The 26,178-nt window shown below is 42.4% G+C and overlaps 2 protein-coding genes across 2 annotated transcripts; both read right to left on the reverse strand.

Moving 5' to 3' along the window:
* Window positions 1–21,598: 21,598 nt before the first annotated feature.
* LOC148910616 (uncharacterized) lies at window positions 21,599–23,449 on the reverse strand. Its single transcript, XM_089031033.1, has 2 exons — window positions 22,549–23,449; window positions 21,599–22,246 (listed from the first exon to the last, which is right to left on the reverse strand). The coding sequence occupies exons 1-2, from the start codon at window positions 23,191–23,193 to the stop codon at window positions 21,599–21,601; spliced, it is 1,293 nt and encodes a 430-aa protein (XP_088887159.1). The 5' UTR covers window positions 23,194–23,449.
* Window positions 23,450–23,460: 11 nt separating this feature from the next.
* Window positions 23,461–24,718, reverse strand: LOC116304704 (uncharacterized; the record flags this gene model as incomplete). The annotated part of the gene is made up of 3 exons (XM_089031034.1): window positions 24,141–24,718; window positions 23,867–23,937; window positions 23,461–23,595 (listed from the first exon to the last, which is right to left on the reverse strand). Coding segments are annotated over exons 1-3 (618 nt in total), but the record flags the coding sequence as incomplete, so codon positions are not given.
* Window positions 24,719–26,178: the final 1,460 nt, after the last annotated feature.

The following is a 26,178-nucleotide window of genomic DNA, read 5'->3' on the forward strand; positions in this document are numbered from 1 at the left end:
CAGCCAAATAGAATTCTCATGGACCAATTCTGCAAGTGGCGTGTTTTCGTAGATTTTTGTCTCCTTCTTCTTAGGAAATCTTAACTCTCTCCAAGCGCGTCCGTTGTGCTGGTAAATGACTATGGGAGCACCTCTACTTCCATACTTATGCGTACCAGGGTAAATAAACCCGTCTGTGGTGTCTTTCACATGTATACGCCTTTCTAACAGCACTTCTAACTTCTTAATGTTATCTATCGTGGCTCCTGCCCTACGGGTGACATCTTCCCATTTTCTGATAGATTCTCTTCTTTTCAGAGTTAACTTACCGCCTCTAGAGGAATCCTTGAAGAATTCTCTTACCAACTTTCCAACGCAGTTGCCAGTATGTCGCATTGGCTTGAGCTTCTTAACGTCCGGCTTCTTGATCTCATAAGCACCGTAGATGACCACCGTAACTGGGTAAGCAACTTCGTAGAACAACATATCCACGCCTACCAACGCTCCCGGGCGCGTTTGCTTACTCAGAACAAACAGGTTCTGCTTACCAGACGCCCGAATGGGGGTACGGCCTTTTTCTATTATCCATTCACCATCTAAATACTTTATAAACGTCAATTTCAAACGGTAATCTCCTTCAGGCTTTAAGTTAATTATCATTATAGCTCTTTCTTCATCCATGGTCTCGTCCGTATCTCCCTCCATAAAAGTCGTGAAGGCGAAGTCAGCATCCAAACGATCCAACACCTGAGTCCTCAGCTTGCGCACAGTTTTGTTTTGAATGCTTTGGATGGCGTCCATCTATATCTAGGAAATATTTTAACCTTCGTTTGCGACACAAATATTTTAACTTAATACATAGATTTCGCAAACACAGCAGCAGTAAGGGAATTATCGCGCGGGTAATACCCGCTGCGGACGCTTAGTGTTTAACCCAGGTAATACCCGGGCCTCCCGGTACCCCCTCCGCGAGTCCCCCTTACTGCTGCTGATGCCCAACCGCTTTACACTGATGACATCATTGCAGATCTTGCGTGCTCTAGTGCAAACGTTGAGAAATTATTACTTGGACTGAATACTAATAAAGCTACTGGCCCTGATGGTGTAACAGCACGATTGCTTCGTGAGGCGGCTCCTTCAATTTCGACCTCACTTTCATGCCTGTTCAACATGTCTCTCAACAGAGGAACGTTACCATGCGACTGGAAGCGTGCTAATATTACTCCAGTGTTTAAAAAAGGTGAGAAGGAACTTGTCACTAATTATCGACCAATTTCTCTCACTTCTCTGGTTGTGAAGACCCTAGAAAATCTTGTTGTTAACCACATCCTTTCGTATCTCGAGGATCACATTCTGCTTAGTCAACATCAGTATGGGTTCCGAGTTGGCCTTTCATGTACATCCCAACTTATTCACTTATTCCACACATGGGCGTCAGCTCTGGATAAGGGCAGAACATCAGATGTTGTCTTTTTGGATTTTGAGAAAGCTTTTGACTCTGTTCCGCATGTTCATCTCATTTCAAAGCTACAGCAGTTTGGGATTCGTGGTCAAATTCTTGAATGGCTGAGTGACTTCTTACATGAACAATATCAATGTGTTGTATTGGAGGGTGAAAGTTCGAACTGGACTAAGGTTTCGTCTGTAGTGCCTCAGGGAAGTATTGTAGGACCGATGCTGTTTTTGTTGTACGTAAATGATATACCAGAGAATCTATCATGTGCCAGTGAAATGTTTGCCGACGACACACTATTATTCAACTCTAGCAAACCATCTGATGTCTCCCACCCTATCCAAGAAAGTTTATCGCGTATCTCTGCAATGAACGTTTGAAATACCTAGGATGGCCAAGTCTTCACTCTCGTCGTGACTTTCTTAGCTTAATTCAATTATTTAAGTTTATAAATGGCTTTTCTAAAGTCAAATTACAAGATTACTTAGTATTTTCTAAAGGTCGTACTAGGTCTACTCATGACCACAAAATTTGGACACCAAATGCTCGAACTAACATTTATAAATACTCCTTTTGGATTAGTTATATTAATATATGGAACGATCTGCCAGAACATTTAGTTCATTGTAATTCTCTTATTAAATTCAAGAAAGGTCTTAGAGATTATTTGTTCAAAGAGAACTAGTAAATTTTTATCCTCTTCATTAGCAGCAGTTAGGCGGAGTCGCGAATTGCCGGCATTGCCAAAAATCGCAAGTCGAAAAACACCATGGGGGGGTGGGTTTTTAGAGGTCGGTAACCCGCCCTACAGGGGGTCTTGCGCGATCCGCCTGCAGCGCGAAATGTGCCTAACTGCTGCTCTGTTGGGGTCGCAAATGGAGGAAAAGATATTCTTTAGATATACGATGCATGAATGTAAGAAGTTCACCAATGACTTCTGTGTGATTTGTTTAACGCCTAAAGTTGTCATACCGAAGCCAGAATCTTTTTGGTGTTGTGGTAAAAAAATGCAAATAGAAGACGACACGTCAGCACAGTGTTACGAGTGTGGTAAGAATATTCGTAATGCCGTACCAAATGCTACCAGAGAGCAGTATTACGCCAATGGAGGTCGTAAGAAAACGCCATATAAGAGGTTGAAATACTTCAGGGACTGGATGAGTCATATCCAAGGCTTACATCCGGTGTATTTAGACACGCGGGAGATCGTGGACAATTTGGAAGAGCCCTCGCCGCAAAGTCTACGAAAGACATTGAAAAAATTAAAGCTAGGGAAATATTACAAAGCTATTCCCTATCTTTTGTCTGAAATTACCGGTAGGCGTATTCCTCATGTCCCAGATATGCAAAGGGCCGAGTGGTTATTCTGTCGGCTGGATAAGGATATTCCTTATTACCCCGACGTAATTTACGAAATATTTTACAAAATAGACCCCAACCACCCCCTATTAGAATGGATTCCGAGAAGATGAAATGTGCAGCCGAAATCCACCTACGCTTTTTTCAAAGCAAATGTCTACTGAGCGAGTTTTCTTTGTAGATCTTCCTTTGCCTTCTGGTAGATCTGTTTGCGAGATTCCTCGGACAGATCTTTCACGATGGTTTTTTTATTGCCCGACTTTAGCTCCCCGTATTTCTTTTCCTCCGCGAGGATCAAAGAAAACTCCGTGTCGTCTATGCGGCGGTCCCGCAGAGCTTGGGAGACTAAGTCGGCGATGGTGTGTCCATCGGGCAGCAATACGGCTTGATAGTTAGATCCTCCTGTATGCTCAGTGACTATGCCCCTAATCAGGTTATACCAAGAATTGTACAAAGAGCAACTAACCAACCGAACCTTATGGGCTTTAATGGGGGGATTCAAGTAAGTGGTAAAGTCATTCTTGTCGCTTTCCAAAAAGACGATCATTATATTAGATACGCCAAAGCTACGCCTCCCGCCAGCCCTGCGACTCCTACAAAGACCAATTCATTGTCTTTTTGTTTCTTAGAAGGCTGGTAGTAATTCTTGAACTGAGGCTTTCTCATTCTAAAGTCGGGGTGTGCTTGCGCATAGAGCTTAAAGGCGTAGTCTGTGTTTTCGAAGTTCTTGTCTGCCTGCATCTTGTCTTGGTAGTTCTTGTCCAACCAATCCCTGTAAGCTTGTCTTTTTTCATTCCAAGCTGCAACGTCTCGCTGATATTTCTCCAGCGCTAAGTCGTGTCTCTTCCTCTCAGCGTTAGATTCTGCGTTTCTATCACCGCTAACTAATCTATCCAGATATCTACCACCATAATTAGCTCCAGTGAATGCTAAAGCTGCAATAACTCCACCTGCGACTAAGCTAACCATTATATGTTAGGCAGGTACTTTTCCTTCTGTAGGTAATTTCTTAGCATGATAGCCCCGCATACGGCAGCGGTCATCTTAGCAAAGTTACTCAGGTTTTTACTTGGGTCCTCAGTAAGGTCCTCCTTTAGGACTTTCTTACCTACCCAGCCAATACCGGCGATGATGGAGGTTGTGATAGCAGCTTCTTGGACGGCGTCAATTAATTTGGTCGACATTATATTACAAAGCGAGAAGGTTACTCCATTTCAGGGATCTTACTTTTTCTAACAGCCGGTTCCACAGGTGCGCGATATGTTGGTGGTCCTACCTTTTTCGTAGCCCGCCATTGTAAGTAGAGGCTGCCTGCTGCTATAGCAACTCCTAACGCGCCAATGACGTAGCCGGGATTCCAAAAGGATCCCTCTTCTTTTTCCTCCACCTTTTCCTCTTTCTTTGCTTTGTTCTTCCTGTTCATCTCCGCGAGCTTCTTTCCGGCAGCGACTCTGCCTGGAGATTTAACCTTGGTAATCTTCTGCTCGGGCTGCTCTGCCTTCGACTCTGGTTCACTCATTTATATCTAAGGACTTGAAGGACTTGATAAGTACTTGAGAATGACTTAAGGATGACTTGACAATGACTTGACAATGACTTGACTAAGTACTTGACAACGACTTAAGGGCGACTTGACTAAGTACTTAAGGATAACTTGACTAAGTACTTAAGGATAACTTGACTAAGTACTTGTGGCGACTTGATCAGGTACCTCAGTAAGTGCTGCCTGGAAGACCTTTTCGACTTCTCTGTCCTTCTTGAAGTCCTTCCAAGATGTTCCGAAGGAACCTAGTACCTCCTTCAAGTCGACATGCTGAGCCACGTGCAAAGCCACAGAGGCAACTGCCATTAACTTACCACACTTTAAAGACAACCACCCACAGGTTATCTTAAGTTCTTGGGCGATGACATAGTCCTCGCTTATGTCCTTCTGTAGTTGCTCCACGTCGTCTATGGGCAGCGCAAGTCCAAGCAATTTAGTCGCAAGTCGGATAGCGGAGTCTGCTACGGCGTCCGTGGTCTTACTTGCAAGGGCGGCCTCGTACCTCTTATGGAACTTTTTGACTTCATCTTCTGACAACTTATTAACCTGCTCATGGGTAAGTTCCTTGCCTATCATTTCTTTGCACTTCCCCGAAGACACAAGGATGTTGAGTTGTTCCTTAAGGTTACTTTCATCTAGCTGTGTGGGGACTTCATCTATCAACTGCTCAATGTCCATATATGTTAATGGAATACGGAAACCTCAAAGAGAAGATCATTTTGGAATGTTGGTGCGTTTTTAAATGCCGCATGTATTCATGCAACTGTTCCTTGCTTATCTCACCGCCGTAGTCGCTTAAGATGGTTTCCAGGTCACTCCGGCTCGGAGTATAAAATACGACCAGGGAGCCTATGTTTTCCCTAAAAGGCTTGGAGACGCTGGTAAGCTGCTGGGAAAGCAACCAAACGCTGATATTGTCATGCCTACCGCTGAAGGCGAGTTTAACGAGCTCGGAAGTGCGTCTTTTTACGTCGTCCCCGCAGGCGATGTCATCCAGTATGAGTAGTGTCTGCGTATCTTTAGGGAATTGTTTGTGCCAGAACTTCAAATGGCTGGATAACTCGTTAGGGTCTAAGATATCCACAAAGAAGTCGTCATCTTTCACTCCTATGCCCGTCCAAGTGCGGTTATTCACGTAGGTGGGGCATAATAGCACTATGTAGTCAAAGCGGTATCTAAAGGGTCCTAATAGCTGCTCCACTACGAACTGGGTCTTTCCGCAGCCGGTGGGTCCTACTATCAGAGCATTGCAGGGAATATGGTTCGGATCCATTATATATACGATGGACCCAGTGGACGCAGTAAGAAGGATTGCCGCCGACGCAAAAGATAAAAGAGACACCATAGAAATGCAAAGGGAGGAGATCGATCGGCTGCGGGAGCGCGTGCAGGAATTGTATGATGAAATGTGCGGTCTGAAGCGCGCGGAAAGGTTTGGTGCCTTGTTGACGATGGCCGGTTGGGCAAAAGAAAGCATTAAGGACTTTATGCGGTATCCCATATAAGGCTTAAATAACACTTAGTTATAATGAAGTGTAAGCAATGTGAAAGGGAGTTCAGCAGCAAGCAAAGATTGCAATATCACGTCGAAAGACGGGTATGCAGTAAGAAGGTAAACAACGTTACCGTTTGCGAAGACTGTGATAAGCAGTTTAGCAGCGCGCAGGCTTTGGAGTACCATCGTAATAAAAGGGTTTGTTTAAAGAATGTATGCGTGCGCTGCGACGAGAACGTTACCGACGCCTGGCACCGACATAGATGCTACGGTAATTACGATTTGCTGGGCGTAGCATGTGAGGAGCACGGTGACGTTGCCGCCCGATGTTGTCCGCAGGAAACCCAAAGGAAGTTAACGCAAAGGAAGAAAGAAATAGACGAAACGTTTATGGAGTTTGACCGCGTAGAAGGCGTAAGGTGGGAAGATAGGGAATATTGGGAGGCCAACTGTGAGCGCTGCGGCTGTCAAAGAAGTGACCAACATATTTGGCAGTGCCTCTACGACGGTCAAGGCGGCTTTAAAGAGTACTTAGATCGCTTTGATGCTTGGCATGCCAGTAACGAGGTGGCAAGGAAAGCCCGTAGAAGTTAGAAAGGGACCTAAAATAGTAAGATAGGGTTTGTGCAAAGAGTCTCAAATCCTGATCTTATTTTTTATGTTGTTTTGTTAGGGATCAACAACATTTAACAAAACAACAATAAAAATAGGAACCCCTTTTAAAGGAGGTTGCAGGATAATGAATAAGAACCCTTTTAAAAGAAGAGCGGATCGTCACTACTTTTTTTTTTCGTCAAGAGATGTAGTAAAGTACGACTTGTGCAAAGAGTCTCAAAATACGACTTTATTTTTTATGTTGTTTGTTAAGTATCATCAACGTTTAACAAAACAACAAGAATAATAGGAACCCCTTTTAAAGGAGGTTGCGCACTAAGAACAAAAGAGGTCTATGCCTCTTTTCGTGTCCCAAAAGACGTCGATTCATATTCCTAGGTAGTAAAGTACGACTTGCGCAAAGAGTCTCAAATCCCATTCTTATTTTTCTTGTGTTTGTTAAGTATCATCAACAAAACAACAAGAAAAAATAAGGACCCCCTTCAAAGGCCTTGCAATATATGCTAGCCTACGCAGCAGCCTTCTTAGGGGGGGGGGGGGGGGGTTCCTAATCACCCTTTCAATATATGGACTGTATTACGTGCGAACCACCTGCAGATTGCATTACGCCCACTCCTCCACCGCGTAAAAAATACACTTGCCTTCATTGCGGCAAGGTATTCCTGGAAGGATCCTTTGTGGGGCATTGGTGCTCCGCGGAGCAGCGGACCCTATTAGACGTCCTTACGAATGCAGAGGACTCTCAGGCTCCCAATTAACCACGTCAAATACCCACCTGCCATCCTTTTTACCATGACTCATAACATGGGTAACGTCCTGTCCTTCGATGGCGTACCTTATCCTATCGGGCGCCCAAAGGGTGTATGTTCTTTTTTTATTCTTTAAGACCAAACGCAGGCGGTGCAAGTCTTCAAAGACCACATAATTCTTTATCTCGTAAATCTCCCCCACCTGCAAATCCCTCCAGTGCGTTTGTATAAACTTTAACTCGTTAAATTTATCCTTGTCCATATATTCTATGAAATATCTTTAAGTGTGTTGCCAAAGTCTCCGAGGTTTTAAAGCCCTTACAGCACCACCTGCAGGGAATTCGTAGGTGTTCAGCATACGCAGTGATCTCCCTGCAAATGACATCGTAGTCGCTGCTTACGAGCACCTTATAGCCGTTTTCTTCATACCTCCGTAAGAGTAGTTGCTGATCCTCAGATAACCTGCCATTGCCTTTCGGGGTCTTTAGCTCTATGCAGAATCCACAGTAATGTGTGTGCGCGTTCAAGATCATTAAGTCGGGTTGTCCGCGTTGATATCCTTTCTGCCAGCACTTTATACGTTTGCCGTCTGAATCCTGCAGTTCACCTAGACCAGGGGCTATGAGCATTTGGGGGTAAAACCTGCGGATGTAGTCCACCACCTTTTTATGCAGGTCGAACTCATTTTCTATTTTGAATACCAACTTGTTTGGACCGTCGAAGCGCTTGTCTATTGCATATTTACCCGTTTTTCTTAGCGTAGGAAGAACGTCACCTAACACCCATTTCCTGAACTCCTTAGCTACGGACTTTTCAGATCCGAATATTAACTCATAAAGACCCATTTCAGTGATGTAAACGGAATGTGGTTGCGCATTAAGGGTGTCAGTCAGATTGACACCCTTTATAGACCTCAAAGTTACCTTGTTTTCCTCTGATACGTGATCAGACGCCGCTTTTCTGGAATTTACGTAACCCAAGGCATCAGCCACGGACTTCGCTTTGAAGTACAGTTTGTCGCCTTGCACTATGCATTGCAGTTTCGTACCGTTGTTTTCAAATATTTGCAGCATCGTATATCTAAGAAATATTTTAACCTTAATATGCAACACTTTTAAGTTGATTCGTTTCTACGCTCACTTGTGCGTCTGAGACGACGAAGATGTAGCAGTTTATCTTGTCAGCGTCGCCCGCGGAGGAGTTCTTGGTGCGCTTGATCTCCAATGTTATACCATCCTGCGTATTTACCAACCGCAGACCCTGGCCATGTAGGTCTTCGTCGTTAATGGTGCGCATGTCAATCCATAACGCATACTTATCCTTAAAGAATTCCTCAGGGTTAATTTGGTCGCCAAACTTGCGCATGGCCTCTCTGTACACGTCTGCGGGCTTTATCCCCTGGGAGTAGACCTTGTTTGGAACGCCGTTTATGTTGACCCCCACGTTAGTAATGTTGGGGTTGTGAAAGGCTTCGGAGTCGCGCTTACCGGCCTCGTAGGGTTTGGCAAACACCAGCATCAACCCCGTGAGACTTCTTCGGGGGAGGTTAATACTTTGGTTGATAACCTCATCCGTCTTATCCAGGAAGCTGAACGTCTTATACATCACTACGTGGTCGTAAAGGAATGCTTTTCCGGAGCTGTATTCCATGCCAGCGCTACGTGCTAAATCTTCGCTGTACACGGTTTCGTACTGTAATTCTAGATTAGTGATAGAATAAGGATCAACAGTCCCGCTAATTGCGCTGCCCATGCCTCCTAGAATGTTCGTAGTGTCCGCCAGGGTTACTTCAAACTGCAACTCTGCCAATTGTCTGGGGTAATACACGCCATGGTTTGTAATTACTTCAAAGTCCAAAGGGATAACGTATTTGGTACCGTACGCAGTTACTACCCTTGTTGCGTCTGCTACTGCGGTTGCTCCGCTGGAGTCAGTAGGCGCCGGGTTGGTGTCGCTGCGAAGCTTACGAAGGATAACGCTTCCGATTCCCTGCTCTATCTTTTGTGCACGGTCAAAGGCTGTTAGCCATAAATCTTTGTACGTGGTGTACAGATCGTACCTATTTAAGTCCAAGAGGGATTCCCCGGCAAACTTGATTCTCATCTTAGAGACGAGGTTCCTACCCACATTATTGACGGTATAGCGCTTGTCCTTGGTGGTTGGTTGTATTGCTAGGTCAAACCTTAAAGCCAAGGTACCAGGAACCAATACTAGGTTATCCGTTAGGCGGGGAACGCCTACGTACAGCGTTTCTCCAGGTTTAGCGCTAGAAGGCGTAAAGGTGACCCGGTGAAAGGTGCGTTCTGCTTTCAGCCCGCCAACCTGCTTAGGTAATACGTTGGGATTTAACTTTGAGCTTATCATATATAATGGAAGTAGAAGGAACAGACCCCGACTTTGATCCCACCACTGAGGAAGGTCAGGCTGACATTAACGACGGTGACGAAGAACCGCTGCTTCCCACCCAACAAGTCGACGATTCCCTAAGGGATAGGATCGCAAAGGTCCTAAGACATCCCAAAGCACGCGAGTACACGTTTCCGCGTGAGCACATAGAGCTTCAAAACGTGGAGCAGCCGGAAGCAGCCGCGCGGGAAACCGTAGAGTGGGCAACACAAGAGCTGGAGCAGCGCTATGTCCACTTCGATGCTGACGACGTAAAGCTCACGGAAAAGGGAAACAAAGTCCTCATAAGCGTTCAAGACTTAAGATTTCCCGACAAAGACCGCTGGACGAAACCGCAAAACCTCTTTGATGAGGAGGGCAACGTTAGGGGTGGCGTCTTGAGATTAAGAGGCTTTCAGCGTGCTACTAGAAGCCTGTTAGAAAGGCTGCACAACTTAACCGAAAGGACCAACGCGGAAAAACGTGCCGCGGATCTGCAAAGGGAGTTAAAAGAAAAAGATGTAGAATATGCAAAGCAGGGTCAGCTACTTGCCGATGCTGAAAAGAAGTCCGCCCATCAAGATGAAAGAATAAAAGAAATAGGAAATCAGGTGGATCAGGCCCTGCGCGAATTAGACAAAGCACGGGAGGACTTAGGAGAAGCCCAAAGCTCTGGCGCCTCAGTGGAAGCGCTGCGGGAAACGTTGGAAGAAAGGGAGGAGGAATACATGAAGCAAAACCAGCGGCTTGCCGACGCGCATAGGAGGGAAGTCGAATTTAAAAATCAAGAAATAAGGGAGCTGGTAGACCAAAGGAATGAGATTCGACGTGAAAGGAATAAATTACGAAAGGATCTTGATCTCACCCTGCAGGCGTTGGACGTAAAAAGCGAAAACCTGCGTGCTGAAATGTCTGACTCCTTGGTAGAAAGGCGAATGTTAATGTCTGAAATCAATGCAAAAACAGATCAAATTCAACAGAAAGATCAAGCCATCAAAGACTTAGAGTATGAAATAGAACGACAGCGGGGGGTAATCGAAGATCAAGAACGCCCTGAGGAAGAAAAGGAGGCAGCTCAAAAGGAAATAGAAAATCTAGAGGTACGCCTTGCGGAATTGCGGGTGGAAAAGGAGAAGTTGGAGAAAGAATTAGGACTTACCACCAAGGAAAAGATAAAAAGAGCCCTTTTGAAATATGGTCTTCCGCTGGCATTTGCGGTCGCTATTTCGAGCGTAGTAGGCGTGATCTTGTCCGCGCTTAAGGCTACAGGCGCGGGCGTAAAGAAATTAGGCAGTGGGCTGACGGACTTGGGAAAAAAGATGGCAGCCGGCCTTCCTGGGCTGCTGGGTTCGGTTGTTTCCTTGGCACTTAGGGCCGGCGGAGAACTGTTGAAGTTTGTGGGGAATAACATTTGGATATTAGTCGTCGCTATTGGAGTGGTACTCCTGAAGAAGATGAAGGGTTAATCTTATCCTTGTGTATTACTGGTGGCTTATCGTCGTCAGGCGCCCCTCGGGGTGTTCTCGACTGGGGATAAGTAAAGATAGTATTCACACCGCCTTGATAATTCGGTATTAAGGATAACACGCCCATGGTAGAGATGGGCTTATGATTCCAAACAGCATCCGTCGGAGGATTTTTCGTCGGGGCGGCATTTATCCGAAGGTAGGCAACGTCGTTGGGAAGAACCTGTAACTTTGCATATTGACAATTGGCTATCATGTGAAACGTTACCGGCGTTAAGTCTTCTGTGGTCGACCCTGGGGGCTCCGACGAGAAATGAGCTGGGTTCCTAGTATTATCTTTTTTTCTATAGGGTAGTAATGGTTGGTTATCCTCATCGACGAGTCTAAACCCAACATTACAACCATACCCCGTCGAAATGACAATGGTACACATGATCAATCCCAGGCCTCCAACCTTCACCCACAGCCCGGTGTCATACCATTGCTGTTCTAAGTAGTCCTTCTCCCCCAAAAAATGTAGAAACCAATCTTCCTTTACGTGTGGGTTCATATATATGAAGGCACCAGCGGTATGGCGGTCATAGTAGAGATTGGCTTATGGCTCCAGGGTCTGTCGGGAATGCCGCGCCCGCCGACGTAATTCATCCTTACGTTGCCATCGTGGGATAGAATTTGCAGCTTGGCATATTGGCAGTTGGCTATCATATGAAAAGTAACCGGCGTTAAGTCTTCGGCACTTATTGGAGTGGGCTCCGACGAAAAGTGGGTCGGGTCCCTATTGTTAACTTTCTTTTTGTAAAGTGGCAATGGGTGGTTATTCTCGTCAATGAATCTAAACCCCACGTTTGCGCCATTACCCGTGTTAATGCTAATGGTGCATATTATTAATCCCAAGCCCCCAACTTTAACCCACATTCCAATATCAATCCACTCATTCCCTTCGCCATATTCCTTTTGGTCTAAATGGTGAACGTAATGGGTTTCCTTTACATGTGGATTCATATACCATAAGCCTTACAAGCTTACTACCGTAAGAGTGCTAATGGTAGCGTGATTATAAGGTCGATCTCTTTGGTCATGTATGCTATTTATCGTTACTACGCCCGTGTCGTCTACTCTCATTTGCAGCTTTACCTTCCCATGGCAATCAGCAACCATGTGGAAAGTCCAAACCGATAGATTTTCGGCGCTGCCGGGGTTGGGCTCTACGGAGAAATGCGTAGGCTCCCTGTTGTTTGTCTTATTTCTCATAGGCTGCAGTACGCCATTCTCATCCAGGAACCTAAAGCCCACGTTGGCATGGCTGCTCGTGCCAATGCAAATACTACAAAGGATTAACTTCTTCCCCGAGTAGTTCAAATTCACGGACATCCCCGTGACATCAACCCAAGAGCTCTGGGTGTATTTTTTCTCGCCTGTGTAAGTCGTATAAACACAATCTACTCCAGCTACGTAGGGGTTGTTCATCGCCATATATAATAGCTCAGACCAATGCTTGCAGCGGTTAAGCCGACTTTTAGTAAGTTATGGTCATATTCCTCGGTAACCTTCTTTACTGGTTTCTTTGGTGGCTTTTCTACATGCGCCTTCTTTGATGGTTTTCCTACGTGCTCCTTCTTTGGCTTCTCCACGAAATGGGGAATGTTCCTAAGAGTGTCAGAGTTCACGTCATTCACCCCAAACTTCATATCCTTAGTAGCTCGTTGAAGTTTGTTGTTGTAACCCACGACGGAATCGGCGTTGATGACCAAATTACTTGGCATTAACCAACAACCCGGTGACAAAGCGTAATCCAAACGCACTTTTGATTGTTGGACCGCTAATTGATACCTTTGCACAGACTTTGAGATCTCATTCTCAATAATGGCGCTTTCGAAGAGAACAAGGAATACTTGCTGCGTTTCTTTTGACGCCCCGGAAGCGCTCACGATGGGGCTGCGGGTGCTAACTTGGGCGCCAAGGACGCAATAGACGAAGGCTTCAATACTTCGGTTAATCCTTGCTAAATTCTTCAAACCAATACCCTTCGCGGCAACAAATGGCGCCCACGGATGGGTTTCTTTGCTTTCAATGAAGTAAATTAAAGTACCCTTTGATGCTTTACCGCCAAGGTCTGAGAATTCCCATTTGCTCGGATACCCCATACCAGCCCTTTCTATGCTAGCTCCTACATATGCTGCATAAGTGTAAGTTTCTCCGAGGCCGTGTGCGGCACCTTCTTTATTACGAAAGTCAGGGTTTGAAAGCCCAAACTCGTTTTTTAAACGCTCCCATGCGACTTTATCGTATTTATTATCCTTCGCGTTAAAGATATTATCACTTGGTAGAGGCGCTCCTAGTTCAAACAATATTCTGCGGATGGTAAAGGCAACGTGGAATCTCAAAAATGGAATATGCAACATATCCATGGCCACACCGCATCCTTTCGTCGCAGCCCAAACAGCAAAGTTCAACTGCTGCGGCCAATACCGCATGTTAGGCCCTGCCAGCCATTCTCTGGCTTCCTTGCCTGATGTATGCTTCATGCGGGTTTCTCTGAAGATGTCTCTAATCTTTATCTTAAATGCCGCTTTACCTACGGGTATTTCTAAAGTGGTAACTAACCCAGTAAAGTCCTTCGTGTCTTTATTATCGTAAAATGGATAATCCTCCGTTGTTGCCAGTAGATTCTCTGGAAAATTAGGCTTTGGCGGTGGTGGCGGTGCGGGCTTTTTCGGCTTGGGAGGAGGGGTGTTGTGGTGTGGTGGCGTCTTGGGCATACTATGGTATGCAAACGGATACGTCCTCCTCCTAAATACGTCATTCCCAAAAGCGTCGTACATTAGTATATAATGGATGTTATACCTTCAGCACCTCAGTTGTACCCAGATGTTCCCACCATAGGTCCTACAGAATTAAACGCCGAGAACTTTCGTCTGAATAAAGCGAACTTAATACTGGCTTACTTGGAAGGGCAAGCGAAACACTATGAGGAGGTCAGGAAAAAGTATGCTAGAGCGCGAAGCATACTACATAAAATCGCGATAACTTCCGGCTCCATGTCCGTGGCGTTAACAGGCACTGGTGTTGCTACTTCGCTTACCGGGCCTGGAATAGTCGTTGGCGTTCCTTTAGCCAGCGTTGGAGCCGTCTGCGGCATCGTTTCCGCTGTTACGACAGGCATTATAAAGCAACTGTCCGGTAAGATATCCAAGCACGACACTCATATAGCCCTAGCAAGAGCAAAGGCTAACACCATCGCCGACTTAGTCTCCCAAGCTCTGCGGGACCGCCGCATAGACGACACGGAGTTTTCTTTGATCCTCGCGGAGGAAAAGAAATACGGGGAGCTAAAGTCGGGCAATAAAAAAACCATCGTGAAAGATCTGTCCGAGGAATCTCGCAAACAGATCTACCAGAAGGCAAAGGAAGATCTACAAAGAAAACTCGCTCAGTAGACATCTGCTTTGAAAAGAACGTAGGGGGATTTCGACTGCACATTTCATCTTCTCGGAATCCATTCTAATAGGGGGTGGTTGGGGTCTATTTTGTAAAATATTTCGTAAATTACGTCGGGGTAATAAGGAATATCCTTATCCAGCCGACAGAATAACCACTCGGCCCTTTGCATATCTGGGACATGAGGAATACGCCTACCGGTAATTTCAGACAAAAGATAGGGAATAGCTTTGTAATATTTCCCTAGCTTTAATTTTTTCAATGTCTTTCGTAGACTTTGCGGCGAGGGCTCTTCCAAATTGTCCACGATCTCCCGCGTGTCTAAATACACCGGATGTAAGCCTTGGATATGACTCATCCAGTCCCTGAAGTATTTCAACCTCTTATATGGCGTTTTCTTACGACCTCCATTGGCGTAATACTGCTCTCTGGTAGCATTTGGTACGGCATTACGAATATTCGTACCACACTCGTAACACTGTGCTGACGTGTCGTCTTCTATTTGCATTTTTTTACCACAACACCAAAAAGATTCTGGCTTCGGTATGACAACTTTAGGCGTTAAACAAATCACACAGAAGTCATTGGTGAACTTCTTACATTCATGCATCGTATATCTAAAGAATATCTTTTCCTCCATTTGCGACCCCAACAGAGCAGCAGTTAGGCACATTTCGCGCTGCAGGCGGATCGCGCAAGACCCCCTGTAGGGCGGGTTACCGACCTCTAAAAACCCACCCCCCCATGGTGTTTTTCGACTTGCGATTTTTGGCAATGCCGGCAATTCGCGACTCCGCCTAACTGCTGCTTCATTTTCTTTCTTCGTAACTTGTATTACATTATTTCCATATTTTTAGTTCCAATAACTTTTAACGATTTTATAATATATTTATATTTTATAGTTTGTTAATCCTTTTAATAATTTGTAATTTTTTTTTACTTTTCTACCAGTGATTTCATTGTTCTTAGTTAGTGGGGGCTGCCGTATATGAGGATTCAGTTCTTCCCTGGCACCACCCTTTTTGCAACATTTTTTATATTATAATTTGTTTGCAAACAAAGTTATTATAAATAAATAAATAAATAAATAAATAAATAAATAAATAAATAAACTTGTTAAAAAACAACTGAGACAAAATAGAAAAATAAAGCAAAATGCAATGCAAGATATAAAATGATGAATTTCCTTGTCAGTAAATTGGCATTTGTAGATGTTTTTGAATATTTAGTAGCTTTTTAAAGTGAAAGACAAGGTCTTCATACAATAACATCTTTCAACACCACAAATTCCAGATCATTTGTATAATCATACTAGCTCGAAATACCGAACAGTTAAATATTTGTTGCAAATATATTTCGTTCAATATTTAAATAAATTATCGATTTTGTTTGCCGATGGGACCCCGCGATAGGAGGCGAACATAAAGCTGTATTTTTCTTGAACGAAAAACATACGATAGTTAGTTAAAAACAACCGAATTGTTAAAGATTTACAATGCTTAATAAAGGCCGAATATTTGTTGTAACATTTGCTCTCCGGATTATATTTCATCCAGCATTAAAATCAGTTAAGCTTATCTATAGAAATATTAAAAGTTTTGAGAGAAATTCTTTGATTTGTCGATAAAAATTGTCAAAATCAGTATTACATAATATATTTTTGCTTGCTAAAAAACACACACCTGAGTTGTTGCAGAACACTTCTTGATCTACCTTTGACTATATGAAAGTATTTTTTAATTGTTGTTGGTCTGTAATTTGTCCTAAAACTTTTTTTTCTGTGCATTTGAGAGCCGCATTTACGAGTAGTTTTGCTTTGACATCAAGCGGGATTCCTGTGTTATGTACACGGACGGACGGACGGACGGAAGTGACGTCGCCAAGCCATGAAAAATCAGCTCGATGGCTTACCATTTTTGCTTAAGTATGGTGCTCCGCTCGCGCGGGCCTTGGGCCCGCGCGGGAGCTCCGTTATTAAAGACCATATTGCAACAAATATTGACCCTTTATTTAGCTCTATAAATCTTCAAGAGTTCGTTTTGTTAATCATCCATCGTATGTTTTTTGGTCAAGAAAAAGCATCTTCGTTCACCTCCTATATTTATCGGCGGTCTTATTGTTTGGCAAATAAAAGAAGACTTTCATTCTGATAGTTTAATATATTTCTATGGATAGATTGTTTATATATTGAATAAAATATAAATTTAACCAAATATTCGCCATTTATTGAGCTTTTTCAGCTAGTATGATTATACAAAAGAGCTTAAATTTGTGTTGTTGAGAGATGTTATTATATAAAGACCTTGTCTTTCACTTTCAAAAACTAAACAATATTCAAAACATTTACAAATGAAAATTTACTGACAAAAAAAATTATTTTGTATTTTGCATTGCATTTTGCATTATTAACTAACGCTTTACTAACGCTTTTTTTTCCTCACAAATTCCTAAGCATGGAATGTTTCATCGGGTTCACTTTAGCCATCGAGCCTTCTTGGGTCGAGGCTCGTACTCTTCAGGCTTTTTAGCTTCTCTAGCTATTTTTTTCATCATCTGTTCTCTTAGTTCTTCAAACTTCTTAGTTCTTCAAACTTCTTGTATTCGTTTTCCAACCCACCTATGAGGTCATCAGACCAGTGAAAGTAATCACAGCTACGATCGGGGTACTGAACGGCACAACAAAAGAATGTGCGGTCTTTGTTCCTCTCGGTATGACTGACACCTATCTTTGCGTACAAATTGTGCCCGTGACATCGTGGATGGATCCTTGGTGGATAATCCCAAAGACGGCTATCCAAGATGTCGTAGTCTGATTTTTTGATGTTCAACTTGCACCCCAATATCTCGTTGTCCAAGAACCTTTCTTTGTCTTCTTTCGTCTTGTACCCTTTACATATTTCAGCCAAGATTTTGTAGTCCAACTTGGTTCCACATTTGAGGTATCCGGTCTTGTCTTCAAGAAAGAAGCGAGCCAGACTTTTGAGTTTAAATATATAACCAAACTTCGGGAGTAAATCGGAAAGCAGCCAAGCGAGATGAGACTGTGCATGGTGCGAAAGAATTTGATGTTATGATCATTAGCAAACAATAGAATTCCCAGAGCATCAAATCGTTGGGAAAGGGAAAATGTTTTCTGTATTTCTCGCTCGCTTTAGATCGCTTTAAATGAGTTCAATGGTCTTGCAATTTTATATAATATTAAATTAAGTTCTAATTTGTATCCTGACGTAGTTTTGAGGGAAATTGTCAGTGAATTTTAGAATAAGGGAAGATCTAGTAAAGTTGACTAGAAAACTTCGATGAAAAGTGGGCATGAAATGTTTACCCCGTCCTTATGCATTATACGTTTTCATAAAATCGCATAAGTCGATTACCTTCAAAATGTTCCTTTTAAAACTAGATACAGAGTAAAACTAAATGAGCAGTGACTTTTGTGAATATATAGCTCTGAACTATTCATCTCGGCCGTGTCAAATCCATTGTTTAGTTTTGAAGTAAATTATGTACTATATTTAAAGAATCTCAAATATCTCATAATTAGCTAAATAGATTTTTTCAAAAATCCCTACAAATGGAAGCATGTAGTATATAATTATGTGATACGAAGCATTTTAGTGTTTAACGCTCTGCAAGGCTAAAATTGTTCTCTAAACGAAAACAATTATTTCATCATAATCACGGGTTATGACGTCTGATCTCAAAAATGCATCAAACATTAATTCAATCTTTATGTGACTTATGTGCAAAAAAAGCGTTCCAAACGTGGAAGGTAGCGGTCAAGCGTGAGGGGGTCCAGCCACCTTTTAAATCATCAAATTGATTGCAAATATGAACTTTTTATTGAGCAACGTTTGAGCAACTTTGAGATTTTTGAGCAAATTTTGAACAACTTTTGGATTTTTTGAGCAAATTTTTGGACTTTTTGGGGCAACGTTTTGGACTTTTTGGAGCAATTTGTGGACAGCCCTACTTCCAATACGGGAGTCACAGGGAGAACAATTTGAATGAAATTGAAAGGTAAAAATAAGATCGGGGAAAAAATCTTCAATTATTTTTTATTCGAGATGAAGATAACTCATTTGTCTCATAATAAAAACCATGCAGTGAAATGGAATCCAAATGCGCTATATTGTTTTTTTTGTTTGTTTGTTTGTTTTTTGTTGTTTTTTTTTTTTTTTTTTTTTTTTTTTTTTGCACGCGAATATACTCTCTCCCACTTAGGAATTTCGTACACAACTCACCATCACCCCCAGGGGCTAGTTTTGTTCTTGGAAGATTCTTTGACAAAGTTTTCCAAGGCCGACAGTTTAAGAGCGACTGTCCACTAATATCGAGCAATGTGCGGCAACAGTGAAAAAATCGATTTTCTTTATTTTTGGTCCAGAGTTAGGTATTAGTGAGTAAGTAAACGTGGTGGGTTTTATTTCTTCAAAAAAAATGTTATCGCTGAGAAAAATCGAAAAAACGGTCCGTCCGATATAGGGCCCAAGACGGCACGAAATGAAAGCCATTTTAGGGGTCTCTTTAACGTTATCCTGTAAAGTCGCAACACATTTTCCAGCCTTTTTAAATTGAGATATTCGTTCTTCAACTATTCTTGAACATTTTCATGCAATTTTAGGCTCATGGGTTTATTTATTATTTTTTTAGAGGTCCGTCAAACTCGCTATAATTTGAGTCTGCAAAAACTTCGCTCCCGCACACAAATTCAAAAAATAAATTCTACATGTGGTATAATTCAGAATCTTTCAAAACTTCGGATTCTAAGCAAGTTAATATGGATCTTAAAAGTTCCATCAAAATTAGTTTGGGGAAATTTCCACAGCGGTCCAAACAAGCGAGTGAATAATGCTGGTTTTTAGAAGAAACCGCCCCGTGACTTGAAAACATTGTGTTTGGAGCCTTTGAAATTAGGACGAAAATCAGTCTATAATTTTGCTAAAACGGACAGGTTTTAATTTCCAACGACTTTCTTAGTGTTTCTTTGAGTTAACTTCAAAATATCAAAGCTTAAGAATCGAGTTTTCCTTTTATTTACTTTGAGTAAGAACTACCCAGTTTCTAATTAGCATAGTGCTTTCAACGAGTAGATTTCAAAATATGTTTTTTGGTCTGAAAACACTCCTACAATTCGACTAATGCCAAAGCAATGTTACAGAAAGACGTTTCCTACTTGCTTTACATGTTTTCTTGCTAATTCTGTACAGTTTTACTTCCATTTTCAGAATTAGTTGTGATACGTTTATCGGAACTTGGGATCAGTACTATTGATTGCGTGACCTAACGTCCCGTGGGGGAAGGGGGGCGGGGGGTGAAAAGCTGAATGTAGCGGGCTTCCAGGTTTTGATACGAGGGAAGTCTCGAATCATTTCTTATTTTCTCGATTTGCGAAGCAATAACAAACTGGCTCCTTGCTGGCCTGACAACTATATTGAACAAAAATGTACCAAAGGATTTTACTGTAGTTACTTAACTACCTCGCTGATACCTGAGGCTAATTTCTAATTTGAAGATCTTGCTTACGTGAATCGTGGCAAAAGATAAACCCAAGAATGGGAAACATTAAGAAAAAATACTGAAATTGTCAATTCCTACTTGTCATGATGTGCTCATAAATACCTGGACAAGCGTTTCTTTTTTTTCTTCTTTTGTTTTCCTTTTTTTTCTTTTTTGTTGCCTTTTTTTTTTTAGTTTTAGTTTTTGATTTATTTTTGTACTTGCGCTCAGGTAAAATCAACGAAAAGGCGTTTCAGTCAGAAAGACTTAACTTTTGAGTTCTACATATAAGTTTAAACCGAATCGGTGCGACTTTCTGCCATTAAACCTGACATTCGCAGTTTGCATAAAGGGCCATAATCTTGTCTGTATATGGCTTCTTGCGCTTGACTTGAACATCTGTGGTGTCAATACCAAAATGGAGGCATATTTGCTTCAACATTGCGATGGCAAAAGTCTCCAGTTTTGACTTTGATGCCAAATCACAAATGTTATATGTGTCGAAAACCAGTGGGTGCTTTACGGACAGTTCGCTTTTTGCCTTGGCTGCGAATTCTTCAATCTCATATTGATGAATGGCGTTTTCCAGTTCGTCAGCAGTATAATCATCGACATCTTCCTTTGGATCTGGACTCGGAAGCTTCTTCTTTTTAGCTACGCGTGAAAAAAAACTGGTAATCTGCTTGCTTGTCAAGAATTCGTCGCTGTTGAACAGTCGATTGCCGTTGATGTCCTTTGCTGTCATCATGGCTCTAGCAACTGACAAGGAATTTGCTTTCTGTCCAGTAGTTTCTCCTATCTGGAATTTCTTCAAAAGGTAGTCTTTCTGCTTTTGGGAGAATCTTTTTTTACCTCCTAGTGAAGATCTTAGGGCCCATCCCATTGGCAAGGTTTCTTTCTTGTTTTGTGCTGTCGTTCTTCTGTAGCTCGCATCTAAATGGGGGATCCCAATGAACTGTCCTTCTAATTTTTCTGCGTAACAAAGTGTCGCTTTGTCAAAAATGGTCTCCCGCTCCAAAGCAAAATGGTGTTTTCCACAATCTAGATGCTGTTCAAGGGAAGAATGTCTCAAGAACGTCATCGTACACCCTTCTTCAGGACAGGTAAACAGTGCACTTGGCTCTCTAGCTTCTGATGGAGCACTGAGTGTTTTCTCTGTGGTCGTTATTACTGATTCAACGGATTTGGGAGTTTTAGATTTGATCTGTGTAAATTGACTATCGCTGGCTTCAATCAACGTCAGGGATGGTATCTGTGAGTCGGTAGGTAGTTGTAGATCTTTGGATGATAGAAGTTTACCTTGTCCAATTTTGTATGCCTTCCAGATACGAATCCCATCTTCACAATACTCTACATTAGATACTTGGCTGACACCATCCAGTTTCAATGTTGGCATATCTGGGACGACGGGGGATCCAGAGAGGATGACGCCCACAGCAGGAACTCCGCCTGACGATAAGATTGCTTTTTTCATGTGCTCATGAGAAATGATATCATTGCCTTCATTGAGGTGGATTCTCATATGGGACTTGATGGTAGCAGCCTTTCTATCACAGGCTCCCTTTCCTCCCTGTGGATCTGAGAAGTCCATGCGCTTGATTGCAACACCATGACAATGGCCTAATAACTTTGCATAAAAATGTTCGGACCGTTGCGATAGCATCCAGCGTTGTCCTGACGGTAAAAAACTGAGCGTAGTTTGGGCATGATGACTTTAAGCCTTTCAATGACATCTGACATTATAGCCAGAATGACGACGTATTCCTGACTACATGACTCAAAGATGTGAACAAATGTTAACATTTCTAATTGACCATCTTTGCCTCGTTTAGTCGCTACTGTGATGTGCCAAGACATGCCACGTTTGGCAAACCAGTCTTTCTGACTCTCTCTAAACTTTCTTGGAATGAATTTCATGGCCCAGTCTTGGGTTAGAAAAACGGACGTCTCATCGAGGACTTCTAAGATGTCTACTCTAGCCTCATCTTGGTTAACATAGCGCAGAAGATGTGATTTCCATGCTCCAATGTTTGTTTTGGCCTGTCGCACACGGAAAGTCAGCTCTTCCTTTGTATCTTCAGAGAGATTTCCCGACTGCTCTTTTAAAGCTTCCTCTATGCACATGACGGTGTCGGTTAGCATAGTACACCGATCACATGAGCTATCGTGCTGGTGATTACACTCTGACTGATAATCTGAATCACCAGGGTCACTCAAGGCATACCGCCTACAATGATCAGCCACCGTCGAACTCTCAGATATGTGCACCTGCAATTTATATTTAAAAATATCCATCACTGAATTAATTTAAATTAGCCTTTAAATAAAACTAACCGAGGGGATGTTTGGTTTATCTTTAATGCTCTAGCTTTGATTCTCTGTTGTTGATTTTATTTGTACTGGACAGCGAAGGTCCGCTATATTAGAGTTTCAGTATTGTGTGTAAGGTTACTCTAAGTACGTGAATCCGCGTGAATTGCGCTATTTTAAAACATCTGCTTTGACCGCGGAGAGACTCCCTAATCGGCCTACGCGGTCTTTGTACCGTAATGTGATGTTATAGCGGTTACCTTGTAGTCAGTTTTCAGGTAGCGTTTTCCTGCTTTAAGGCGATCTTGTTGTTGTTTTGCCCAGGCCATTCCTAAACCGATGTCTCCTAGTATTTCTGTAACGCTTTCTAGATCGTCAAATGCCTCTGCACCTGTCGAACTTATGTAGTCCAAACCCTGAAGCGAAGTTCTTAAAGAAGCAGGACAGACCATAAGGATACGAAGCAAAGTACTGCGACTCAAGGGCGTAAAGGCTGACTCCCGACAGAATTCCTGGTACTGTTGAATTACCCTTTCGGGAATGATCGTACGAATTACGTTTGGGACCTTGACTAGCTGATCAGAAGATAATTTTATGGTTTTCTCTCCAAAAGGTAAGTCCTGGATGATGTGTGGACTGGTAACGAAGTTAATAAAGTGGTCGATCTTGCTTGTTGACACGGAAATTCTTGACTGAGGTGACAGTGGGACAGGTTCTCCTCTTCCGTAAAGTAGGCAGTGACGTTTGGCCTCAGTATATCGATACTTTGTAAGATCTGGAATCCATTTACGAAGATTGTTTAAACTGACCTTGTCCGCCATGATAGAGAGAATTTGTCTTCGAGTACCCCAACTACCTGCAGTATTGTAACATTCGGTCAGCGCATCCAAAAGAATGGTATCCATGTCTTTAAAGTTTGCTACATCATCAGAAAACCGCTGGCAAAGGGCTGTCGAAGAAGAGACTGACTGCCAGAGAAAATCAGCATCACACGGGGCAATTTCTTCAAGAACGGCTGTTACTCCTTGGTATGCTTTGCGTGTATAATATCGCTTGGTCCTGTCACTAGCATTAGACCAAGGCGTAGTTAGGGTGTGTCTGACTGGACTGACATCTCTGGAACGCAAAAAGCTATTCAGTTCTTGTAAAGGATTTCCAGATGATTCCCCCAAGCTGCTATCATCAGAGGGCAAAAAAAGGCTCCCACCAGGTGTTACTGGGTTTAGATGTGGTTGACCGGTACTTTTTGCAGTCAACGGGGTGCTGTGGGCGGTTGGGGTATTCATTGTTACCTCTTTGTCAGTCTCCTATAAAATACAAGTACATACATATGAAAAGTTAATTTTATTTCCTGAAAGACAAGAAAACGCATGGGAGTTATAATCATTTAATAGAAGGGGCGGATCCAGAATGTTTTAAGGGGAGTAATTCTTACAGGGTAACCAATGCCGTTGCCAGTCTAAAATGTTTTCTGACATAAACACTAGTAATGCATTCCCTCGCCACCCCTGGACCAGACCCTCAGGATATGTGCTAAAACCACGCCTTTATTTAATGCTACGAAAGACATCGACTCACCAAGGACATACACTTCATCTTTGCTTGAACAGTGTAATCGTCTAGAAGGACCCTGCATTCCCGGCATATTGCTGTATAACAATGAAATATTCACATGGCATGATTTCAGTATATCAGACTTTATGGCGTCAAGTTAACGTCTTCATTTGACATTGCTTGAATTTTCACATGCAGCTATTGCAGCATGCCATTTAGCGGGAAATACATTTATTTTCATACTGAATTGGCTTTAGTTCATTCCTTAGTACACAAAAAGAGTAACATATATACTAACCTGAACCTACGGGAACAAAGACACCCGTCATCTGCAAGATAGTATTCGATTTTTCTTTGCCGATCCCGCGATCAGCTTTGGGCCATTTTGCTTTCTTTTCGCCATGCCTTGACAGCTCCTGAGGAACTCGGCAGCACTGGGAACTTCTGCGCCAGCCTATACCTAACAATGAACGATGACCTGGACAAATTGTCAACTCTGCAATATTGTCTGGAACCGAGAATATCGAAGCTCGAGCCAAAAGTAGTTCAACCTCAGAATCGACATCCTGTATACCAAAAGCTTTCTTATGCCCGGATATATCCAATTCACATGAACTAAGTGGTATCACGACCACCTTCTTGTTTCGATCTCTGGGATCATAACCGCAATTTCCGCCTACGATTTTCTTAAATGAACAGCTGACTTCCATTCCTAATCCCTCATGAACGAAAGCCGCTTTATTAGGAAGTGCTAGTAAACGTCATTTTCCCATGTCACGTGGTTGAACGCTTGTCCAGGTATTTATGAGCACATCATGACAAGTAGGAATTGACAATTTCAGTATTTTTTCTTAATGTTTCCCATTCTTGGGTTTATCTTTTGCCACGATTCACGTAAGCAAGATCTTCAAATTAGAAATTAGCCTCAGGTATCAGCGAGGTAGTTAAGTAACTACAGTAAAATCCTTTGGTACATTTTTGTTCAATATAGTTGTCAGGCCAGCAAGGAGCCAGTTTGTTATTGCTTCGCAAATCGAGAAAATAAGAAATGATTCGAGACTTCCCTCGTATCAAAACCTGGAAGCCCGCTACATTCAGCTTTTCACCCCCCGCCCCCCTTCCCCCACGGGACGTTAGGTCACGCAATCAATAGTACTGATCCCAAGTTCCGATAAACGTATCACAACTAATTCTGAAAATGGAAGTAAAACTGTACAGAATTAGCAAGAAAACATGTAAAGCAAGTAGGAAACGTCTTTCTGTAACATTGCTTTGGCATTAGTCGAATTGTAGGAGTGTTTTCAGACCAAAAAACATATTTTGAAATCTACTCGTTGAAAGCACTATGCTAATTAGAAACTGGGTAGTTCTTACTCAAAGTAAATAAAAGGAAAACTCGATTCTTAAGCTTTGATATTTTGAAGTTAACTCAAAGAAACACTAAGAAAGTCGTTGGAAATTAAAACCTGTCCGTTTTAGCAAAATTATAGACTGATTTTCGTCCTAATTTCAAAGGCTCCAAACACAATGTTTTCAAGTCACGGGGCGGTTTCTTCTAAAAACCAGCATTATTCACTCGCTTGTTTGGACCGCTGTGGAAATTTCCCCAAACTAATTTTGATGGAACTTTTAAGATCCATATTAACTTGCTTAGAATCCGAAGTTTTGAAAGATTCTGAATTATACCACATGTAGAATTTATTTTTTGAATTTGTGTGCGGGAGCGAAGTTTTTGCAGACTCAAATTATAGCGAGTTTGACGGACCTCTAAAAAAATAATAAATAAACCCATGAGCCTAAAATTGCATGAAAATGTTCAAGAATAGTTGAAGAACGAATATCTCAATTTAAAAAGGCTGGAAAATGTGTTGCGACTTTACAGGATAACGTTAAAGAGACCCCTAAAATGGCTTTCATTTCGTGCCGTCTTGGGCCCTATATCGGACGGACCGTTTTTTCGATTTTTCTCAGCGATAACATTTTTTTTGAAGAAATAAAACCCACCACGTTTACTTACTCACTAATACCTAACTCTGGACCAAAAATAAAGAAAATCGATTTTTTCACTGTTGCCGCCGATTCTTGATTTGGCTCGATATTAGTGGACAGTCGCTCTTAACTTTAAAAAAAAAACAAAAACGAAAGATTACAGATAATCCAATACAATATCAAGTTTAGTGAAATTTACCTCGGATGTCTTTCATTGAAATCGAGAATCCGGAGATTTAGGACAAATCAAGACTAAAAAACAGACTTAAACTTGCTAAGGTGAGCAGAAAATAACCTTACTTAATTACTAGACGTCTTTTACAGAACGAGACGAAGTTTACATTCAG

This window comes from Actinia tenebrosa, unplaced genomic scaffold, assembly GCF_029948245.1.
Source record: "Actinia tenebrosa isolate PJP-AT-01 unplaced genomic scaffold, QUT_ActTen_1.0 PGA_scaffold16__25_contigs__length_10494907, whole genome shotgun sequence".
Lineage (NCBI taxonomy): Eukaryota > Metazoa > Cnidaria > Anthozoa > Actiniaria > Actiniidae > Actinia > Actinia tenebrosa.